The following is a 23110-nucleotide window of genomic DNA, read 5'->3' as shown; positions in this document are numbered from 1 at the left end:
GCAGTAATGGTACTACAAATTATTGCAGGCTATACACAGTAGGTAAGGTTTGTGGAGTATAAAGGTTGTGCTAATATTAAATAATCTGGATACCTGAAGTTAGGCAAGAGCTGAGAGTGTATAAATTACATACATATAAATGGTAATAAATTAACAGACCTTGCTTCCAGGGAGAGTAGGCAGACAACTGGCAGGCAATAGACTTGACACAGAATGTTAGCCTAGCTGACAAGCACTGCAGAGATTAGTAGAGGAGCTGTTAGCAATACCTACTAATCATTGAAGCAGACGATAGATGACCTGTAGGTTATGCCAAACGGGAGCTAATTGAAGCCGTTATACCCACAGAGATAGGAGGATATTTGTGGAAAGAGACTGAGGAGCCTGCAGAGAATTAGGCAGGATATTGGCGGTTGAGGTCAGCAGGAATCCTCAAGGAGTTAGGTAATTCGTATAGGAACACAAGTAGGCTCAGAATTACAAACAGAGGTGCACACACCAACACAGCATGGGCAAATCAATACCAAGCAATGATTGCATTAGGAGGAGGGACTTTATAGTCAATATGTTGAGATGAGTGCAACAATTAAAGGGCCAGCGGCCTTACAGATATCTATAATTTTTTTTGTGGGGTTAGCGCACTTGAGAAAACACGACCGGGTTTGCGCAACTTGTAAGGTGTTAGGTTTTTTACTACTTTTCGCCCTCCATTAAAGTCCATGGGGGAATACGTTAACGCGGTCTCGATATTTGAAGTTCGGCTTTTTGCTCGCATCAGGTTAGCATGCGAGGGAAAACTTTTTACTTTCAACTTGTGATACGCGTGCCACCTGACATAAAGCTTACTTCTAGCGGAGTAGTGATGTTTTGTTGGGGCTTTCTTAATCAGTCTCTGAATAATTCCTAGATTCATGCGCTCATCCATGTCCAGTCCCTGCCAGACAGCAGTCCTCAATCCCTCCATACATCAGAACACACAGAATCATGTTATGCCATCACCTATTGTTTTCCAAGGCTTCTGTACATCTAACAGATCAATATCTGGTTGTGTCTTTTCCATCCTATCCCTTATCAAATTTTGCAGGCTAAAGTTTACTTCAAATATTCATGTCTCATTGCTTGTCTTAACTGTGGGTCATGAGTGAAGACTCCCATTGCTACAAATTTCTTAGCTGAGAGAATGATTTTTTCTCCCCCAACATCCCACAAACACAACAACCATGCAAACAGTGATTCACCAGGCATTTGTCTAAACTGCTTTGTCATTTAATTCAGTTTTCGTGTCTTCCCAAACATCTCCAATTTCCCTGTAGGGTGTTTGCATTCCACCCGTTCATCAGCGTAATCAATTCTCTGACACTGTTGTTTTCTCTGTCTCTGCATCATGGGTCGTACATACAACTCATCACTTTCGCTGTTGTCCGTCACTTCAAAGTCATCATCTGCATGAATAATAGGTGTAATTTTGTACTTCTGCTTTTTATTCTGATTGTGTTTTTTACCTTTAGCTGCTGACTTCACTGCCTGACAACTGAAAAGGTCAGATTGTGTTAATCTTAGTTAATCCTCTGGGTACCTACTTGCAAAAACAACCAAACAACCTCTGTAGCTGCCTGTAGGATCCAAACGCTGTACCATGTCCCTTAATGGTTGATTTACTTCTGGTTCAATTGGTGCCTTATTTCTTATTTCTCCCAACTTTATGCCAGAGCTAGGGATTAACACCTAACCAACTGGGCAGTGCAGAATTTGAATCCAGGCATTTCGCACAGTAGCATACAGTAACAAACCACCAAACAATCAACACAAAATCCAAATGAACATCATAAGCTTCCAGTTTCTCAGTAATAATGACCCAACTTCTGGTACCAAATGTTCTTTCCTGATACTGGGGAGCACTCTCACTAGTACTGAAAAATTGAACGCTATACAAAAAATGCAGAATAATAATAGCAGTGTTTATTGTGAACTTGGAAACTCAGAATCCTCTGTACTCAAGCAACAGGAACGAACAAAAGGTAAAAAATCCAATATTTATTGCAGAGGTTTAAAAGCAAACAGGCCAGGGCACCATAAAAACACAACAAGTAGCAGATACAGTGAGAGAGCCTAAGCCCCCAGCAACAGACGCGTTTTGTGCTGTTAGGGCACTTGATCACTGATAAAGAGTGAGGGTAAAGGCCTGCAATATATATGCACAGCTCTAATTGATAAATTACTTAATTAGTTACAGACATTCATAATTTAACTCTCACAGTACCTGTAGTAAAAGTCAAAACACCTATCACTAATGAACATTAATCCATACTTGAAATTTATAAATAATATTGTTACACAACATGGTATAAAATAAATGGGCAATTCATTTAATAGGAAACGCAACTAATTATATTTTCAATGATATGGATAAGGTCATTGAATAAACAAATTTACATCCATTTGAGAATTTAGACCGAGAGGGATTCTAGTTTTTTTATGGAATATCTAGAGAAAAAAATTGAGTGTCAATAAGTTTTCAATTGCTTGAACCAGAAATGCAATAGTTTCTTCACTGTAATTTGAGCAATGTTGTAAAAAATAATTAATGGATTTTAATCCCTTGAAATGGGGTATGACAGTGTATAAGGATGCCACATCGAGCGATAAAAGTTTATAGGTATCCTTCCATTTAATTGTATACAATTTATTTATGAGTGAGGTGGTATCCTGAATATAACCTGGTAAAGGGTTGGAGATAGGTATCTACCAATTCACTAAGATATTCATTTAGGGGACCTATACCTGCCACTATAGGATGCCCTGGTGGATGCACTAAACTCTTATTTCCTCCAAGATTGAGCGAAATTCCTTTGTGGGATTGGACCTCAATACGGAGTATGTGTTCTTGTCAGACAATTGGCATAAAGCCTCTTCTGTATAATCATGTCTCTTTAAGATCACTGTATTGCCTCCTTAATCTGAGTCACATATGACAATGTTTTTATTATTTTGTAACTGTTTAAGGGCCAATTTCTCTTGTTGTGTAAGATTGTCCCTATATGAAGTAGTACTGGTTTTTATCTGTTCATGCATTTTCATGAGTTGTATCTCTACAGTTTGTTGAAAAACTTCTAAGGCATTGCCTCTAGTGTGTATGGGATAAAATGTGATTTTGTTTTTAAAGGTGGATAGGGATATATCCCTTTCTGAGGGCCCATGTCTAAGATTTGGATTTGATATGTGATTTAGATCCTCCAAGTCCTATATAACACATATATCTCTAAAGCTTAAACAGCTTTGGTTATTTATGGAAGGATCATTAGATGTAGTGTCTCTTTCTTCCTCAACCTGCTCCAGACCACAGGAATCATCAAAGTAATGTTTTCTTAGCGTTAATGATCATATAAATTTATTAACGTCCAAGATGGTCTGGAAGAGGTTGAAGTGACTAGTTGGGGCAAAGTCCAGTACTTTAGACAAAACAGCATGTTCTACATCACTAAGGGTGTAGTCAGATAAATTAATCAAATTTGTTGTGTGTATTCCTATTTCTGTCTGGTTCTGGGCCCTTGCGTTTGCAGTGTCTGTTATGTGTTGTCTTTATTCTTTTTCTGAATCCCCCCACCCCTCTACGTACCTTTTTCCTGAATTTAATAATATGGGAGGTAGTGGGGGTGATTCGTTTTTTGACTGCCTGCTAGTAGAGGCTAAAAGGTAAATTAAGTGCAGACATAGAGTCATTTGTTGGATCATTGGCAGAGTCCTTGTCAGATGTGTCACAGTCATACTCTGTGTTGCTAAATTACACCTGTTTGTTTTTCTTAGCTCTTCTATTTTTACCCCTTTAATTCTCTGAATTGGGAAGTAAAACTTGTCTATCCATATACATTGTTAAGATTCATCGTCCATTTTATCGCTGTTTACTTTCTGCAATTTAAAAGCCCAAAGTTCTTTCTGAAAGTTCATCATGTTCTGTTTAAATTGCTTGTCATAAAATTTAAACTCCACATCTGTCTAAAAGGTTTTGAGATCCTGTTGAAGTTCTTGTATTTGATGTCTAAGCACTATTCTCTGTTCCCTCTTATATTCAATGAGTATATCTATTAGGGTCTTGTTATGAAGTCAGCACATGTCACATAGAATGATGGAAATTTCTTTATTCTCAATTCTCTGTTTTTATTGGTAGATTAAGAATGTCTTAATATCTAGCTCTAATTTTATGTCCCTCTTGCTCCGGTTGTCCATATGAATAAAAAGGTTGTCAAGATTATTGTCGGCATCTTTAATAAGCTCTTGTACATCCTCTGTATTAAGTTCGAGTATCTTTGTAAGATCCTCAAATACAAAACCACTTTCATCTGTATCACCTATGTCCGTATCCATTTTAAGTTAGTATGTGTTTAATAAAAAGTAGGTGTTTGTTTAAATGTGTATATGATGCCACTTTTAAAATTGTTAAGCCCAATGTTTGTCATCCAAAGATATAAGTTCATAAAGAAAGGTATCCCGCCTCTTCATTCAGTTAATTGTGCATGTACGCCCACAGAAACTTTAACCGGGTTAAAGCTCATGAGCCTGGGAGAGCGAGCCACTTACCCAACAGGAAAACAATTTTATTTTATTGTGACCTTAATGCAATCACATAAATCAGTAATCACCTTATTAGCAAGGTTATTATTAAACTTTAAACATTACTTATCTCCAGATTTTAAATAAGGCATTAATATCAGCGTACAAGACTGGGCAGAATAACGGCTACGGTCAGGTAACATAAACCATGCAGCAGATGTAACAGGCGTTTCTCTCTTTGATGTTGCCCAGAAAACTTCTCCCTTGATCACTCCTACCTCCCTTGTAACACTTCTAACAATAAAAACAGTTAGTGTAGCAGGCATGTCTACAAGTTACGTCAATCATATTTCATAGCCATTGTGTAAGTTAACTGAAGAGCTTTTCTCAAAATATAATGAATCCTTCTCCCATACAGACAGGTTCCCTCACTCCTCATTAGAATTCGACCCCTCTTCAGTGTAAAAACAGTGTGAAATACATGTGTAACTTTCTTTAAAGGCATAGGCATTTCTGTTAAAGGAATATATGGTGTATATATATATATATATATATAGATATAGATATACATGCAAAACTATAAATAAAGAGAGCTCTAATATAGCTTAAACCCAAAGTAAACAATAGAAAAATATGCGATATAAAAACATAAATAAAATGACTGAAATTGTTGGCTGTATAATTGATCCATTAGAACACATGAATTTGCACCTCATGGATATGTATGTTAAGGTAGTAAATATCAGTATATACGTTAGAAACCATTTCAAAAGCTCTAAATTATTTTAGAAATGTAGGTATAGATTACTGAGAGTTGGATATTTTTAGCTTACAAAGCTATTTTAAATTCACTTGGATCTCAGGTTGTAATATGCTAAGCTAGTAAATTGATTGTGCGCACAAATATAATTGATGGTAGGGGGCTGCCCTGTCTGGTGCCATTCATAATATGAAAAAATTTAGAGAGTTTTATATTTATTCATACTCTTGTACGTGGGTGTGGATAAATTGAGAAGATTATTGAAAGAATTTTGGACCCAAATGCTTTCTAGATGTCTGTGTAGGTCAAATTGAAAATCTTTACACAATTTAGTAGCATTGTTATGAGTTAACATTACCCATGATGCAGGGTAAAACCACAGCCTACTCCTGTCAATAAGCATTTTTTGAAGGTGCTAAAATGTGTTTGGATTTTCTAAATTTTAAAGTTGGTTATACTATGTGAATTCTCTGTCTCATATATGAAGCATTACTCCTGACTAGAATACTATTGGGGAGACCTTCTGTGGTATTTCTAATGATATCCTAGAAAGACTGGTCCCAAAAAGGTACCTATTTACTTAAATTATTATTGGGAAATACAATTTGAGTTACCTATTTTTTATGTTTTGAAAATATAAATTTGAAGTTCTCACTGAATACATTCTATCAAGCTAAGTATAAAGTGCTCTTTATAATAGTAGGTCTTTTACCTGGTTTCAATTTGTTTCCAGGGGCTAGTGTATTGTATATTGTATTTAAAAAATATCTTTGTATGTTAGTATTCCTGGGAGAGGAATTGTTACAGGGAAGTCTAGCTACTCCATATTGTTGCCTACTAACCAGGTCTGTGAAAGAATTTAAGTAGAGTGGGGGAACAAAGTATAATCCTTATAAAATTGTGGTATTTCCTTTTACAGTATCTGACAAAGCTTGCTTTTTTACTTTTATGATATTATTTAGTAAATAATTATATTTATATTCTGTTCTTCATTGCTTGGTGTTTAATTTACTCCACATAAATGAGGAATTTATGCATACTTGACTATCATTAAGTAAACAATTGGTTCAAAACCTCTTATGGAATATTTCCATATGCTTTGTTTTTAAAGGATATTTAATAAAGATTTATTTTTATTTTAATTTATACCTCATTTGTGTAGAGCTGTTTTTACTGATTCCTTTTGTAAGAAAATGTCCATCTTTGGTTTTGGTGTATAATTTGGTTGAGAAGCATTATTATTATTATCAGGTATTTTGTAGAGCACCATCAGATTTCGCAGCATGAAAATAAGAAATGTTACTGCCCACCCAAGATGATCGATTAATATAATAGTACAATTTACTATTTCATTAAGCAGTTTGATTTCTGAATTTCCTTGCTTTTTTTTTTTTTTAGAAATAATTTTTATTTAGAAGTTGAATTTACATAAATAGTAGTACAACTACAACTACTAGAATGACAACTCGTGAACACAAAAACAGTAAATATATATGGACAGGATCAAGTAAGTGTCAGTACCTAGTTCAGCGTCCATTTCTAAGCAACAGAGTCCAATAAAAGCAAAGTTGTGTTGGGAGGTTCTCTGGGAATGTAACTGACAATAATCCAAGTCCACATATAGTTCTTAGTAAATGATAAATAGCTGTAAGTGGCACATAATAGAATTCACTACAATACGTTTAAATATAATAGGCCTAGATTTGGAGTTCGGCGGTAGCCGTCAAAACCAGCGTTAGAGGCTCCTAACGCTGGTTTTGGCCGCCCGCTGGTATTTGGAGTCAGTGATTAAAGGGTCTAACGCTCACTTTTCAGCCGCGACTTTTCCATACCGCAGATCCCCCTACGCCATTTGCGTATCCTATCTTTTCAATGGGATCTTTCTAACGCCGGTATTTAGAGTCGTTTCTGAAGTGAGCGTTAGAGCTCTAACGACAAAATTCCAGCCGCCTGAAAATAGCAGGAGTTAAGAGCTTTCTGGCTAACGCCGGTTCATAAAGCTCTTAACTACTGTACCCTAAAGTACACTAACACCCATAAACTACCTATGTACCCCTAAACCGAGCTCCCCCCACATCGCCGCCACTCGATTTAAATTTTTAACCCCTAATCTGCCGACCGCCACCTACGTTATACTTATGTACCCCTAATCTGCTGCCCCTAACCCCGCCGACCCCTGTATTACATTTATTAACCCCTAACCTGCCCCCCACAACGTCGCCGCCAGCTACTTAAAATAATTAACCCCTAATCTTCCGACCGCAAAGCGCCGCCACCTACGTTATCCCTATGTACCCCTAATCTGCTACCCCTAACACCGCCGACCCCTATATTATATTTATTAACCCCTAATCTGCCCCCCTCAACGTCGCCGACACCTGCCTACACTTATTAACCCCTAATCTGCCGAGCGGACCTGAGCGCTACTATAATAAAGTTATTAACCCCTAACCCGCCTCACTAACCCTATCATAAATAGTATTAACCCCTAATCTGCCCTCCCTAACATCGCCGACACCTACCTTCAATTATTAACCCCTAATCTGCCGAGCGGAGCTCACCGCTATTCTAATAAATGTATTAACCCCTAAAGCTAAGTCTAACCCTAATACTAACACCCCCCTAAGTTAAATATAATTTACATCTAACGAAATAAATTAACTCTTATTAAATAACTTATTCCTATTTAAAGCTAAATACTTACCTGTAAAATAAATCCTAATATAGCTACAATATAAATTATAATTATATTATAGCTATTTTAGGATTAATATTTATTTTACAGGCAACTTTTTAATTATTTTAACCAGGTACAATAGCTATTAAATAGTTAAGAACTATTTAATAGCTACCTAGTTAAAATAATAACAAATTTACCTGTAAAATAAATCCTAACCTAAGATATAATTAAACCTAACACTTGGCTCTTTTAGGCTTGCTGTATTGATTCTCTGTTAAAGTAACATTGTCTAAGTATAATAGCTAACCAAGCTATTTTCTAAATTATTTGCTTTGCAAGGGTTGCATTTTTATTTTTAAAAAAGGAAATAACTAAATATCTTTATTTCTAGCATTCCAATTTTTTTTTTTTTTTTTCTGTCTGTGTGGGTAATTAGGGGTGGGATTATTTTCACCTGTTTGGGCCTTGCAAGCCTATAAATTTAGCACATTTACTCTGTGAGCTTGCTCTTTTAGGCTTGCTGTATTGATTCTCTGTTAAAGTAACATTGTCTGTTTAAGTATAATAGTTAGCTAACCAAGGTAGTTAGGCAAACAAGGTTTTGGGGTAACCAAGGGGAAATATATTTATTTTATACTTTTAAGTTAAACCTTTTATTAAGAATGTGTGAGAATCTCATTCAGTGTACAGCTTGCCACATGTTTGCATCACTGGAGCAGCCGCTTCTGGGATTATATGTTTGTGGCAAGTGCGAGCATATTGTCTCTTTAGAAACTCGTATTGGGGATCTGGAGGAACGAATTGCAACACTACATGAAATTCAGACACTTGAAAGGGAAATGGATAGGACTGAGCTGGTTGTTAATGGTTCCAGCAGTGGGAATGGGGAGGATTCAGATGAGGAGACTCCAGGATGTAGCTGGGTCACAGTTAGAGGGCGAAGTAAGCGGAAGAGACAGGCCAGTTCTGAGCTGGTACACCCCAATAGATTTGCAAGATTAAGTGAAGATGTTGGGGATATCAGTTCAGGGGTGGCAGTGTCAGAGAGGGCCGTGTTGCCTAGTATAGTGAACAGTCCTTTAGCTGTGGAAGAGGAGCATACTATGGTGGGCAGTCCTTCAGTCATGGAAGAGGGGCATACAAGTCAGGGCCAGAGGCAGATGTTGGTGGTAGGAGACTCTATTATAAGGAAGGTTGATAGGGTAATTTGTCATCCAGACCCTTTACATAGAACAGTTTGCTGTCTTCCAGGGGCTCGTGTTAGGCATATTGTGGAGCGTATTGATAGATTGTTAGAGGGATGCGGGTCTGATCCTGCAGTCATGGTGCATATTGGTACTAATGAAGAAATCAGTGGGAGATGGAGAGTCCTAAAAAATGACTTCAGGGAGTTAGGTAGCAAGCTTAAAGCAAGGACCTCCAAAGTAATATTTTCTGAGATATTACCAGTGCCGTGTGTTAACTCAGTAAGGCAGAAGGAGCTAAGGTCTGTTAATTCATGGCTAAAAACATGGTGTAAAAATGAGGGGTTTGACTTTTTAGAACACTGGGCTGATTTTTCACTAGGGTATAAATTGTACAGTAAGGATGGATTGCACCTGAATGACATGGGTGCAGGTGTGTTGGGGGAAAGGATGGTAGCACGTTTAGAGAACCTTTTAAACTAGGCAAAGGGGGGGAGGGTAAATTAGAACAAAATAGAACAGAGAGATCAGTGTCTGAATATGTCACTCCCTTAATATCTCAAGGAAGGGATGACTTAAGAAATGTCACATTAGAAAGTATAGAGGAAAGTACACCAAGTAGCAGCAGAAAGCACATGAAAATTAAATGTATGACAACAAATGCAAGAAGCATGACAGGTAAAATGGGGGAGCTGACGCTCTTAGTTGCAGAAGAGGACTATGATGTTATCAGTATAACGGAAACTTGGTGGGATGATTCACATGACTGGGCAGTTAACTTAGAGGGGTATACATTATTTAGGAGGGACAGGAATAATAAAAGGGGTGGAGGAATCTGCATGTATATTAAACCTGACCTTAAACCTACAATAAGGGAAGATATTTATGATACAAGTGACAATGTAGAGACCCTGTGGGTTGAAATAAAGAATGGGGGGAAAAATCCTAAAAAAATATTACTAGGAACATGCTACAAGCCTCCCAACATTAGTGACCTGGAGGAAACTCAACTACTTATCCAAATAGGTAAGGCTGCTAATAACAGTGCTGTAATTATGGGAGATTTTAACTACCCTGATATAAACTGGGCCAATGAAACTAGTAATTCAGCTAAGGGGGATAGATTTTTAAATGTTCTCAGGGATAACTTCTTGTCACAATTAATAGAGGAGCCAACTAGAAGTAAAGCTATATTGGATTTAGTGCTATCAAACAATACAGATATAATATCAAACATAGAAGTTAAAGAACATTTGGGTAACAGTGATCATAACATGGTCACATTTGAAATCTCTTTTCATATGCAGTGTTTTAAAGGCTTAACTAAGACTTTTAATTTCAAGAAAGCAAAATTCAACGATTTAAGGAAATCATTAAATAATATAAATTGGGACAATGTATTTTCTAATAAAAATACAGAGGATAAATGGATAATATTTAAAAATTTGTTAAATAAATATACATATCAATACATACCATATGGTTATAAAAATAAAAATAAAAAAACTAAGCCGTTATGGCTAAATAAAAATGTGTTAAAAGAAATTAGGAAAAAACGTAGGGCATTTAAATTATTAAAAGAAAATAGTACAGACTCGGCATACAATATTTATAAGGAATGTAACAAAGCATGCAAAAAAGCAATCAAATTAGCCAAAATTGAAAATGAAAAATTAATTGCCAAGGATTCTAAGTCTAACCCTAAAAGGTTCTTTAAGTACATAAATAGCAAAAAATCTAAGAAGGATAATATAGGTACATTAAAATGTGTGGAGGGTAGCATGATAAATAATGACAGGGAGAAGGCTGAGGTACTAAACCAGTTTTTTTCTTCAGTATACACAAGAGAGGAACCATTGAATGATACTTTGGAACAGAATAGAACATGCCAGTCCATACCACTAACTGGGTTTTGTTTAGAGGATATCAGGAAAAAACTAAAAAATATTAAGGTAAATAAAACTCCAGGCCCAGATGGAATACACCCAAGGGTGTTAAGTGAACTTAGCACTGTTATAGACAAACCTTTACTCTTAATTTTTCAAGACTCATTATCCTCAGGCATGGTACCCCAGGATTGGCGTAAAGCTGATGTGGTGCCACTCTTCAAAAAGGGAAGCAGGGATGATCCAGGAAGCTATAGACCAGTAAGTCTGACATCAATAGTGGGGAAGATATTTGAAGGGATTATAAGGGATTATATTGATGAGCATATTCGTGTAAACAAGATTATGAGTTCTAATCAGCATGGCTTTAGGAGAAATAGATCATGTCAAACTAATCTAATTAGATTCTACGAGGAAGTAAGTAAAAATATAGATAAAGGGGAATCAGTTGATGTGATATACTTAGATTTTGCAAAGGCATTTGATACAGTGCCACATGAGAGATTAATGCACAAAATTAAGGGACTGGGAATAGCTGAAAATGTTAGCTCATGGATAAATAACTGGATAAAAGATAGGGAGCAACGAGTAGCAGTAAATGGATCATACTCAGATTGGACAAAGGTAATCAGTGGCGTCCCCCAGGGATCAGTACTGGGCCCTGTTCTTTTTAATATTTTTATAAATGACTTGGAGCAAGGATTAAATAGCGACATCTCTATTTTTGCAGATGATACTAAGTTAAGTAAGGTCATTAGGTCAGAGCAGGATGAACTCTCTTTGCAAAGGGATTTGCTAAAATTAGAACTATGGGCAAGTGAATGGAAAATGAGATTTAATACGGAAAAATGTAAGGTTCTACATTTTGGAAGTAAAAATAAGCAGGCTATGTATTTTTTAAATGGGACAAGACTTAGCCAAACACAGGAGGAAAGGGATTTAGGAGTAGTAATAGATAACAAGCTAAAGATGAGTGCACAATGCAGGGCAGCGGCTTCAAAGGCTAATAAGATACTACCATGTATTAAAAGAGGCATTGATTCAAGGGAGGAAAGCATAATTCTGTCATTATATAAAGCCCTGGTAAGACCTCACCTTGAGTTTGGAGTGCAGTTCTGGGGACCGATTGCTAAAAAAGATATTGCAGAACTAGAAAAAGTTCAGAGAAGGGCCACAAAGCTAATAAGGGGATTGGAGAAATTAACCTATGAGGAGAGGCTAGCCAAACTGGGTCTGTTCTCTTTAGAAAAAAGGCGCTTGAGAGGTGACATGATTACTTTATATAAATATATTCAAGGCCCATATACAGAGATGGCAGAAGCTCTTTTTATTCCAAGAAAATTGGTTCTGACAAGAGGTCATAATTTAAGGTTGGAGGAAAGGAGATTTAATCTCCTGCAACGGAAACGTTTTTTCACTGTAAGAGCAATAAAATTGTGGAACTCATTACCAAAGGAGGTAGTGAATGCCAATGCCATAGATACATTTAAAAATAGTCTGGATAAATTTCTGTATATAAACAAAATTCATGGATATGATTGCTAGTATTAAATGGGTCACATTTTAATGGGGTTATTTAAGCTTAACTGGAGCTTTTTGTAAGTATTTTAGATTTGTATAGGTTGAACTCGATGGACTTCAGTCTTTTTTCAACCTTATCTACTATGTTACTATGTTACTATGTTACCCTATCAATAAATTAATTAAATAAACTACCTACAATTACCTACAATTAACCTAACACTACACTATCAATAAATTAATTAAACACAATTGCTACAAATAAATACAATTAAATAAACTAGCTAAAGTACAAAAAATAAAAAAGAACTAAGTTACAAAAAATAATAAAATATTTACAAACATAAGAAAAATATTACAACAATTTTAAACTAATTACACCTACTCTAAGCCCCCTAATAAAATAACAAAGCCCCCCAAAATAAAAAATTCCCTACCCTATTCTAAATTAAAAAAGTTACAAGCTCTTTTACCTTACCAGCCCTGAACAGGGCCCTTTGCGGGGCATGCCCCAAGAATTTCAGCTCTTTTGCCTGTAAAAAAAAACATACCATACCCCCCCCCAACATTACAACCCACCACCCACATACCCCTAATCTAACCCAAACCCCCCTTAAAGAAACCTAACACTAAGCCCCTGAAGATCTTCCTACCTTGTCTTCACCATACCAGGTTCACCGATCCGTCCTGGCTCCAACATCTTCATCCAACCCAAGCGGGGGTTGGCGATCCATCATCCGGTGCTGAAGAGGTCCAGAAGAGGCTCCAAAGTCTTCCTCCTATCCGGCAAGAAGAGGACATCCGGACCGGCAAACATCTTCTCCAAGCGGCATCTTCAATCTTCTTCCATCCGGTGCGGAGCGGGTCCATCTTGAAGCAGGCGACGCGGATCCATCCTCTTCTTCCGTTGTCTCCCGACGAATGACGGTTCCTTTAAGGGACGTCATCCAAGATGGCGTCCCTCGAATTCCGATTGGCTGATAGGATTCTATCAGCCAATCGGAATTAAGGTAGGAATTTTCTGATTGGCTGATGGAATCAGCCAATCAGAATCAAGTTCAATCCGATTGGCTGATCCAATCAGCCAATCAGATTGAGCTCGCATTCTATTGGCTGTTCCGATCAGCCAATAGAATGCGAGCTCAATCTGATTGGCTGATTGGATCAGCCAATCGGATTGAACTTGATTCTGATTGGCTGATTCCATCAGCCAATCAGAAAATTCCTACCTTAATTCCGATTGGCTGATAGAATCCTATCAGCCAATCGGAATTCGAGGGACGCCATCTTGGATGACGTCCCTTAAAGGAACCGTCATTCGTCGGGAGACAACGGAAGAAGAGGATGGATCCGCGTCGCCTGCTTCAAGATGGACCCGCTCCGCACCGGATGGAAGAAGATTGAAGATGCCGCTTGGAGAAGATGTTTGCCGGTCCGGATGTCCTCTTCTTGCCGGATAGGAGGAAGACTTTGGAGCCTCTTCTGGACCTCTTCAGCACCGGATGATGGATCGCCAACCCCCGCTTGGGTTGGATGAAGATGTTGGAGCCAGGACGGATCGGTGAACCTGGTATGGTGAAGACAAGGTAGGAAGATCTTCAGGGGCTTAGTGTTAGGTTTCTTTAAGGGGGGTTTGGGTTAGATTAGGGGTATGTGGGTGGTGGGTTGTAATGTTGGGGGGGGTATGGTATGTTTTTTTTTACAGGCAAAAGAGCTGAAATTCTTGGGGCATGCCCCGCAAAGGGCCCTGTTCAGGGCTGGTAAGGTAAAAGAGCTTGTAACTTTTTAAATTTAGAATAGGGTAGGGAATTTTTTATTTTGGGGGGCTTTGTTATTTTATTAGGGGGCTTAGAGTAGGTGTAATTAGTTTAAAATTGTTGTAATATTTTTCTTATGTTTGTAAATATTTTATTATTTTTTGTAACTTAGTTCTTTTTTATTTTTTGTACTTTAGCTAGTTTATTTAATTGTATTTATTTGTAGCAATTGTGTTTAATTAATTTATTGATAGTGTAGTGTTAGGTTAATTGTAGGTAATTGTAGGTAGTTTATTTAATTAATTTATTGATAGGGTAGTGTTAGGTTTAATTATATCTTAGGTTAGGATTTATTTTACAGGTAAATTTGTTATTATTTTAACTAGGTAGCTATTAAATAGTTCTTAACTATTTAATAGCTATTGTACCTGGTTAAAATAAATACCAAGTTGCCTGTAAAATAAATATTAATCCTAAAATAGCTATAATATAATTATAATTTATATTGTAGCTATATTAGGATTTATTTTACAGGTAAGTATTTAGCTTTAAATAGGAATAATTTATTTAATAAGAGATAATTAATTTCGCTAGATTTAAATTATATTTAACTTAGGGGGGTGTTAGTGTTAGGGTTAGACTTAGCTTTAGGGGTTAATACATTTATTATAGTAGCGGTGAGGTCCGCTCGGCAGATTAGGGGTTAATAATTGAAGGTAGGTGTCGGCGATGTTAGGGAGGGCAGATTAGGGGTTAATACTATTTATGATAGGGTTAGTGAGGCGGATTAGGGGTTAATAACTTTATTATAGTAGCGCTCAGGTCCGCTCGGCAGATTAGGGGTTAATAAGTGTAGGTAGGTAGCGGCGACGTTGAGGGGGGCAGATTAGGGGTTAATAAATATAATATAGGGGTCGGCGATGTTAGGGCAGCAGATTTGGGGTACATAGGGATAACGTAGGTTGCGGCGGTTTACGGAGCGGCAGATTAGGGGTTAAAAAAAATATGCAGGGGTCAGCGATAGCGGGGGCGGCAGAATAGGGGTTAATAAGTGTAAGGTTAGGGGTGTTTAGACTCGGGGTACATGTTAGGGTGTTAGGTGCAGACGTAGGAAGTGTTTCCCCATAGGAAACAATGGGGCTGCGTTAGGAGCTGAACGCTGCTTTTTTGCAGGTGTTAGGTTTTTTTTCAGCTCAAACAGCCCCATTGTTTCCTATGGGAGAATCGTGCACGAGCACGTTTTTGAGGCCGGCCGCGTCCGTAAGCAACTCTGGTATCGAGAGTTGCATTTGCGGTAAAAATGCTCTACGCTCCTTTTTTGGAGCCTAACGCAGCATTTATTTGAACTCTCGATACCAGAGTTAAATTTATGGTGCGGCCAGAAAAAAGCCCGCGGAGCGTTAACAGCCCTTTTACCGCCGAACTCCAAATCTAGGCCATAGTTTGCTTAAACATTTTAGTGTAATAACATTTTCAAGAAAAACAGGTGATCCCTCACACAACTTAGAGAAACTTAGTACAACAGTTACAAGTAAACATTTTGAGTGAGCTATAATCATCTCTACATAAAGGTTATTGAATTTAGTTTTTTGTGTTCTGGCTTCCATGGAGGAAACTCTCTAGGTGTCTATGTAAACAGTTCCAGACGTGATGAGTGGTCGGGAGGGAGGGAAGAGGGGGGATGTAGGGAGGGGTCCAGATAAGGGTGTATAAAGCTCACCACAAGGTGAGGAAAGGGAGTATTTAGACCTTATCAACTTTGTCCAGTGTTTCGCTGTAGTGGAACCATGGTTCCCAAATATCCCAGAACAGATCCTCTTTGTTCAGAGTAAGATAAAAATTTATTTCCATCTTATCAAAGTATTTTATTGTCTCGTGTATCGCTGAAATCTCAGGGGGTGCAGACTGTTTCCAGGCTCTCGCTATGCAAAGTTTACTAGCCGCTAATATGAAGATGACCAGTTTAGATTGAGATTTTGGAATTTTGGGAGGGAAAATGTGTAACAGGGCTATTTCAGGTCTCTGTGGCAAAGTAAGCCCCATGTCTTTAAATATTTGAAACACCTGTACCCAGCAAATGACAAGTGCCGGGCAGCTCCACCAAATGTGGAGGTCTGAGCTTCTCTCTCCGCAGTTTCTCCAGCACAAGGGGGAATGGTTTGGGAACATCTGTGAAAGTCTAGCCGGGGTGTAGTACCATCTCAGGAGAATTTTCATATAGGATTGGATAGAATTTTCACAGTGTAGGGTTTTCTTTGTGAGTACAGTCGCTTGTTGAATGTCTTTATCTAAGATAGTAATGGTCATGTCATATTCCCATGCTCGAAGCTGCCAAATCCTGTCAGAATTACAAGATGCTTGTATCATAGCGTAATGCCATAAGAGGGCCTTGGGTAATTTAGTTTTGGATTGCCACATTTTTTCCCAAATAGTATATGGGCGCCAATTTGATTTGGGAAATCCCCATGATAGTAACCATTTATATAGTCTGGTACACTCAAATGGGAACCAAGGGGGGGGGGATTTGGAACAGGAGGAGCAAAGTCTCCTGGTAGAGGTAAAGTGTCACAAACATAGAGCTGGGAGTCTGTCTGTACGTTCCATGCCTTCCAGTGGGTACCATGTGTATCCGGAAGGTTAGTAAGAAGACCCTCTACTGAATACACTGGTGAAGGATGGGGTGCTATGTCAGACAGGTGTCTAAGGGAGTGCCAGGCTCCTAGATTTTCTAGCACTATTTCATTTTTTATCTTTGTTACTCCTAAGTGGTAGGTTGGAATCCAGGGAAAGTCGCCCTATCGGTAAGGTTGTTCGTTCTATAGCCTTCCATCTTTGCGGTTCTCCTTATTCTGACCATGCAGAAATATGTGTAAAACGGGTGGCCTCATAATAGTGGGAGATGTTAGGCATAGCAATCCCTCCTTGATCATATCTTTTTTGTAATATTTTCCCTGCTATTCTCGGCCTTGAGGATCCCATATATATGTCTGAAATAATGAGTGGAATTTGTTTAGTTGCACCTTAGAGAGATTAAGAGGTAGGCATCTGAAGTAGTACAGGATTTTGGGAAGGATTGACCTCTTCAACTAGGCTATACGGCCTAGCCATGAAATTTCATGGAATTTCCATGAATTTAAAAGGAAAGAAATTTCATGGAAGATATGATTGTAGTTTTTGTCTTTTACTAATTTTAGGTCTGGGCCTAATTGTAGCCCTAAATGTCTAATTGTATCTGTAGACCACTGGAAATCATAGGTTGTTTGCAGAATATCTAATTCAAATTCAGGGATATGGATGGGCTGAGCTTCTGTTTTGGAGATGTTTATTTTGCAATAGCTATACTTACTAAAGCTTTTTATAGTATCAAATACTGCTGGTAGAGAGCCTATTGGGTTAGACAAGAATAGCGCTATATTGTTCGCAAAAAGTGTGATCTTTTCACTCTCCTGACTTACTGAAACTCCGTGGATTTGTGGTGAATTACAAATGGCTTGTGCTAGGGGTTCAATAGCCAGGGTGAAGATTAAGGGGGACAGCCCTGTCATGTACCATTTGTTATGGGGAACTCCATGGAGATAAATCCTAGGCCTTTAACTATGGCCGATGGGTTGGAATATAATGCTTGGATAGCACTGATAATTTCCTGTGGGAATCCAAATTGGTGTAGTACCAGCCATAAGTATTTCCATCTGACCCTGTCAAACGCTTTTTCTGCATCTAGAGACAGGGCCAGCATGGAATGTTTTAGTCTAGAGGATTCTGAAAGAATATTAAGTACTCTACTGGTGTTATCAGGGCCTTCCCTACCAAATGTAAACCCTACTTGGTCTGGGTGTATAAGACTGGGGAGGAGAAGGCGTAGGCGGTTAGCCCAGAGTTTGGCATATAATTTAGCATCCAGGTTTATCAGCGAGATAGGTCTATAGCTGCTACATTGGGCAGGATCCTTTCCTTGCTTCGGTATTGCAAGGATAGTGGCTTTTAAAAATTATTTTCTAAGCGATCCCTGATCTCGAGCCTCTGCAAATAATTTGAAAAGGGTCAAAGTTCAATTATTGTGAAGGGCGTTAATAACTCTTCTATGGCTGAATTGGTAAGAGAGGGGAGTTTTAGTTTATCTAAGAATGAAATAATCTGAATTTCAACGCTTTTTATTGTTTGATTGGGAAATTTAACATAAGCATTCAGAAACTTTTATATGTAACCACACACTTTATCCATCAATAAAAGTAAAATGTTGGTCTCTATGTTATTTCATTAAAAGCACTTACATTGTATTAATGTGATGTGGTGAAATCTAGGCATTTATTTCACAATCAAATATTAGTAATTGCAGAAATAAAACTATTCATGAAAAGCATCACAACAAAATATTTTATAAATGTTCCATTCTTTTGTTAAAAGGAAGGAAAGTATTAAAGAAGCAGCTAAGCGCCTCATGATCATACGAGAGAAAATGAAGGGGAAACTAAGACTTCTGGGAACTTTACAATCTTGGGAGCACATCACCAATCAAACTGGCTTGTTCAGCTACACTGGACTCACGTGTACGTATTAACCTTTTCCAGAGCATCTATGATTATGAACCCTTAGATAATAAAAGTAGTTTTACCCAGATCAATATATAATACACAAATATTATATACTAGTCCTAAAGCCTGTTCACACGGGCCATTTTTTGCAGTACAATGGTCCCACCCCTTGCTCTCTCTCCCCCTCTCTTTTGCACTCTCTCCCCCTCTCTTTTGCGCTCTCTCTCGCTCCACCTCTCTTTTGCTCTCCCTCTCCCCCTCTCTTTTGCTCTCTCCCCCCTCTCTTTTGTGCTCACTCCACCTCTCTTTTGCTCTCTCTCTCCCCCCTCTCTTTTGCTCTCTCCCCCTCTCTTTTGCTCTCTCTCCCCCTCTCTTTTGAGCTCTCTCTCCCCCCTCTCTTTTAAGTTCTCACTCTCCCCCCTCTCTTTTGCGTTCTCTCTTTTGTGCTGTCTGTCTCCCCCCTCTCTTTTGCGTGCTCTCTCTCCCTCTCTTTTGCTCTCTCTCTCCCACTCTCTATTGCTCTCTCTCCCTCCTCTCTTTTTCTCTCTCTCTCCCCTCTCTATTGCTCTCTCTCTCCCCCCCCCTCTCTTTTTCTCTCTCTCCCCCTCTCTATTGCTCTCTCTCCCCCTCTCTTTTTCTCTCTCTCTCTCTCGCCCCTCTCTTTTTCTTTCTTCCCCCCTCTCTTTTTCTCTCTTCCCCCAACCACGCCCACTTTCCCAGCAACAGCATGTCAGGTAAGGCCAGGTGTGTTTGTCCTCGTGCTGTCTTTACTGCGCATGACAGCTTCAGACAAACACACTTGGCCTTTTATATAATAGGATAAATAAGTATTGATATAGATAAATATAATTATCATATTATGCCAACAGCCATGCAGTATATGTGAAAATTCTATTTATTTAATAAAATAAAACCAAATAACTAATCATATAAAGAATTGATATAAACACAAAGAGAGAAGCGCTCAACCAGGAATGAACAACAGCTTGTTTTTTGGCCAGTCACCACCTAGGAGCAGTGTTTAGCCCAATTGTCCCTTTCACAAAGGATAATTTTCCAGAAGTATATCAGTCTGATGGCACCTACAAAGGGCAGTCCAATTCTGAAGCAGCAGACAATCCCCCTCTGAACAAGGAAGATGGCAACCCCAGACATTCGTTTTAGCCTTTTTGTGGGCCTCATCTGTGAGGTGCAGTAATATCCCTCTAGGCACTTTGAACAGGTAGTCCATATATGGTTTCCCCCGTAAACTTTAGGGAGATTTTCCCCAGAGAGAGAGTGCTACCAGATCCAAATAATGGTCAGTAGCTTATTCTTTGGTGGGTAACCACCTTTGAGTAGCCTCTTTTTCCCAACTGTGCCTTTCACAGAGGAGAACTTTCCTGAAGTATATCACTCTGATCCCACCCATAAAAGATGGTCCAGCCCTGAAATATCAGGCAATCCTCCTCTAAATGAGGAAAATGACAATTGCAGAAAATAGTTTGAGTCTTCTGTGGTCCTTTTCAGTGGGGTGCAGCCATATCCCTCTAGGCACATTGAATATGGGGTACATGTGGATTTTCCCCCATCACCCTTAAAGTCCTAATAAGCATATATAATACTGAACCAGTTGACATAAAATGTATAAAGCAACAAAAACTATATACAGTATTAAAAGAAAGAATGGATAGATGAAAATACAGCTAGTCAAGAGCAAGGGAATTTAGCACTCTTAAATAGTACCAATTTTATTTTTAAATACATGAAGAAGTAAAATTACATATTCACAGTGTAGCAAACAGCTATACCAAGAAAACTAATACAGCTAAATCATAGTATATAGAAAGCTGCACATACAATAATAAAAGACCAGCAACACCCTACCTTTTCTTGAAGCCTTGTTTGGACTACCTTACTGTGTATGACCCTGGCCTATTACTACATTTTGATTTCTCCTGCTCCCTTTTTCTGATCCTCTATGTATTACCTAACATGCTGCTCTGAATTGTACCCTGCTTTACTTCGTTACTTCTGCACAGCAGGACCATCAACCAACAGTGGCAATCACCTCCGCTTGACATGGAAAAACAATTTTAGTGAATATTATTTTGGTGTCTCTGGATTTATAGAACCTTTTTTCCTCTAATTTCCATAATGGAAATGGTGAGCTGTCTCCCATGAAAAAATGAGAGCATTATGTTGTGTAAAAGTTTGCAATAGAGGATGAAGAACACAGTGAGAACCCGACGTATGTTTTAATTTTAATACCATTCCTAATGTAAATCAAATTACGCAGTTTTCAGTGCACTGTACCTTATGTGACTAATCCTATCCATCAGGTAGATTACAAGTTGTGCGTTATGAGTGAAAAAGCAGTGTTATGGCTTTTTTTTCACTACCACTGGTATTACAGGTGTTATAGGTATAGCTGTACCGCACACCTTTTTTGGCCGTCAAGCAACTTAACTATCGCACCTTTCAAAAAGTTCTTTTTCAATGGGACTTCCATAGCGCCGGTATTACGAGTTTGCCTGTCGGGCCAAAAAGTGAGCGGTACAGCCTATAACTACAAGATCTGTACCGCCACCTGAAAGTTACAAAGCTGTACCATAAAACTCATAACTAAAGTTTTACAAAGTACACTAACATCCATAAACTACCTATTAACCAGTAAACCGAGGACCTCCCGCATTGCAAACACTAAAATAACATTATTAACCCCTAATCTGCCACTCCGGACATTGTTGCCACTATAGTAAACATATTAACCCCTAAACCGCTGCACTCCCGCATCGCAAACACTAGTTAAATATTATTAACCCTCAATCTGCTGTCCCTAACAACGCCGCAACCTATATTACTGTTATTAACCCCTAATGCTGCCCCAAAAATCGCCACCACCTAACTACACTTATTAACCCCTAATCTGCTGCCCCCAATGTCGCCGCCACTATACTAAAGTTATTAACCCCTAAACCTAACCCTAAGTCTAATGCTAGATTACCTAAATTATTCCTATTTAAACTGGGTAAACTTATCAACAGTTAATGCTTCAAATATCACCTCTATGCTGATGACACCCAGATCTACCTCTCCACCCCTGCTCTCTCTCCCTCTGTCCTCTCTCATGTCAGCAACTGCTTATCTGGTATTTCTTCCTGGATGGCCTCTCACCACCTAAAGATTAACATGTCCAAGACTGAGCTCCTTCTTATCCCCCCCTCAAGCTCTACGCCGACTTCTGACTTCTCTATCCCTGTTGACGGCATCACCATTTCCCCATCGCCCCAAGTCCGCTGCCTCAGAGTCACCCTTGACTCAAACCTATCCTTCGTCCCCCATATCCAATCGCTTTCTACATCCTGCCGCAATCATCTACGCAATATTTCCAAAATTTGCCCTTTTCTGAGCGCTGACACCACAAAGCAAATAATCCACTCCCTTGTTATCTCCCGACTTGACTACTGCAATAACCTACTCGCTGGCCTTCCTCTTTCCCGCCTCTCCCCCCTTCAATCCATCCTAAATGCTTCTGCCAGGCTGATCCACCTTTCCCATCGATCTGTATCTGCTGCACCTCTCTGTGAGTCCCTTCATTGGCTCCCCATTCATAGCAGAATCAAATTCAAAATTCTCACCCTTACATACAAAACTCTCACCAACGCCGCTCCCCTCTACCTATCCTCTCTAATACACAAGTATACTCAAGCCCGTCCACTAAGATCCAACAATGACCTGCTCCTTGCATCCGCAACTATCACCTCCTCTCATGCTAGACTGCAGGACTTCTGTCGTGCAGCACCTACCCTCTGGAACACTCTCCCTCGTGCTGTAAGGCTTTGCCCCAATCTTTCTTCCTTTAAATGTTCCCTGAAGACTTTTCTGTTCAGGGAAGCCTACCACCCAACTCAATAATAAATTAATTTCACTTACCTAACATTTTCCTCATCTAACTCTGTATTAACATCTTTCTAAATCTTGCAGTCCTCACCTCCTGTTTCCCAACCGCCTACCCTTCTAGATTGTAAGTTCCCACGGGAATAGGGCCCTCAATCCCTCCTGCATGTGTTTGTAAATTTTGTCCTGTATCTTACAAGTCTTGTATTGTTTTATTTAAATGAATTGTATCCATGGACAGCGCTGTGGAATATGTTGGCGCTTAATAAATAAAGTATAATAATAATAATAAATACTTACCTGTAAAATAAAACCTACGCTAGCTACAATATATGTTGCCCAAAACCCTAAGCTAAAAATAAA

The 23110-nt window shown here is 38.7% G+C and overlaps 1 protein-coding gene across 1 annotated transcript in view; it reads left to right on the top strand.

The window, feature by feature from the left end:
• Positions 1-23110, top strand: part of LOC128664610 (aspartate aminotransferase, cytoplasmic-like) — a 231497-nt gene that overhangs the window by 203957 nt on the left and 4430 nt on the right. The window contains exon 9 of the mRNA XM_053719426.1: positions 18741-18883. Coding sequence (XP_053575401.1) covers positions 18741-18883 — 143 coding nt within the window. The remainder of the gene's footprint in view (positions 1-18740; positions 18884-23110) is intronic.

The sequence above is a fragment of the Bombina bombina genome, chromosome 6 (assembly GCF_027579735.1).
Source record: "Bombina bombina isolate aBomBom1 chromosome 6, aBomBom1.pri, whole genome shotgun sequence".
NCBI lineage: Eukaryota > Metazoa > Chordata > Amphibia > Anura > Bombinatoridae > Bombina > Bombina bombina.
This window is presented reverse-complemented; position numbering and strand designations above follow the sequence as displayed.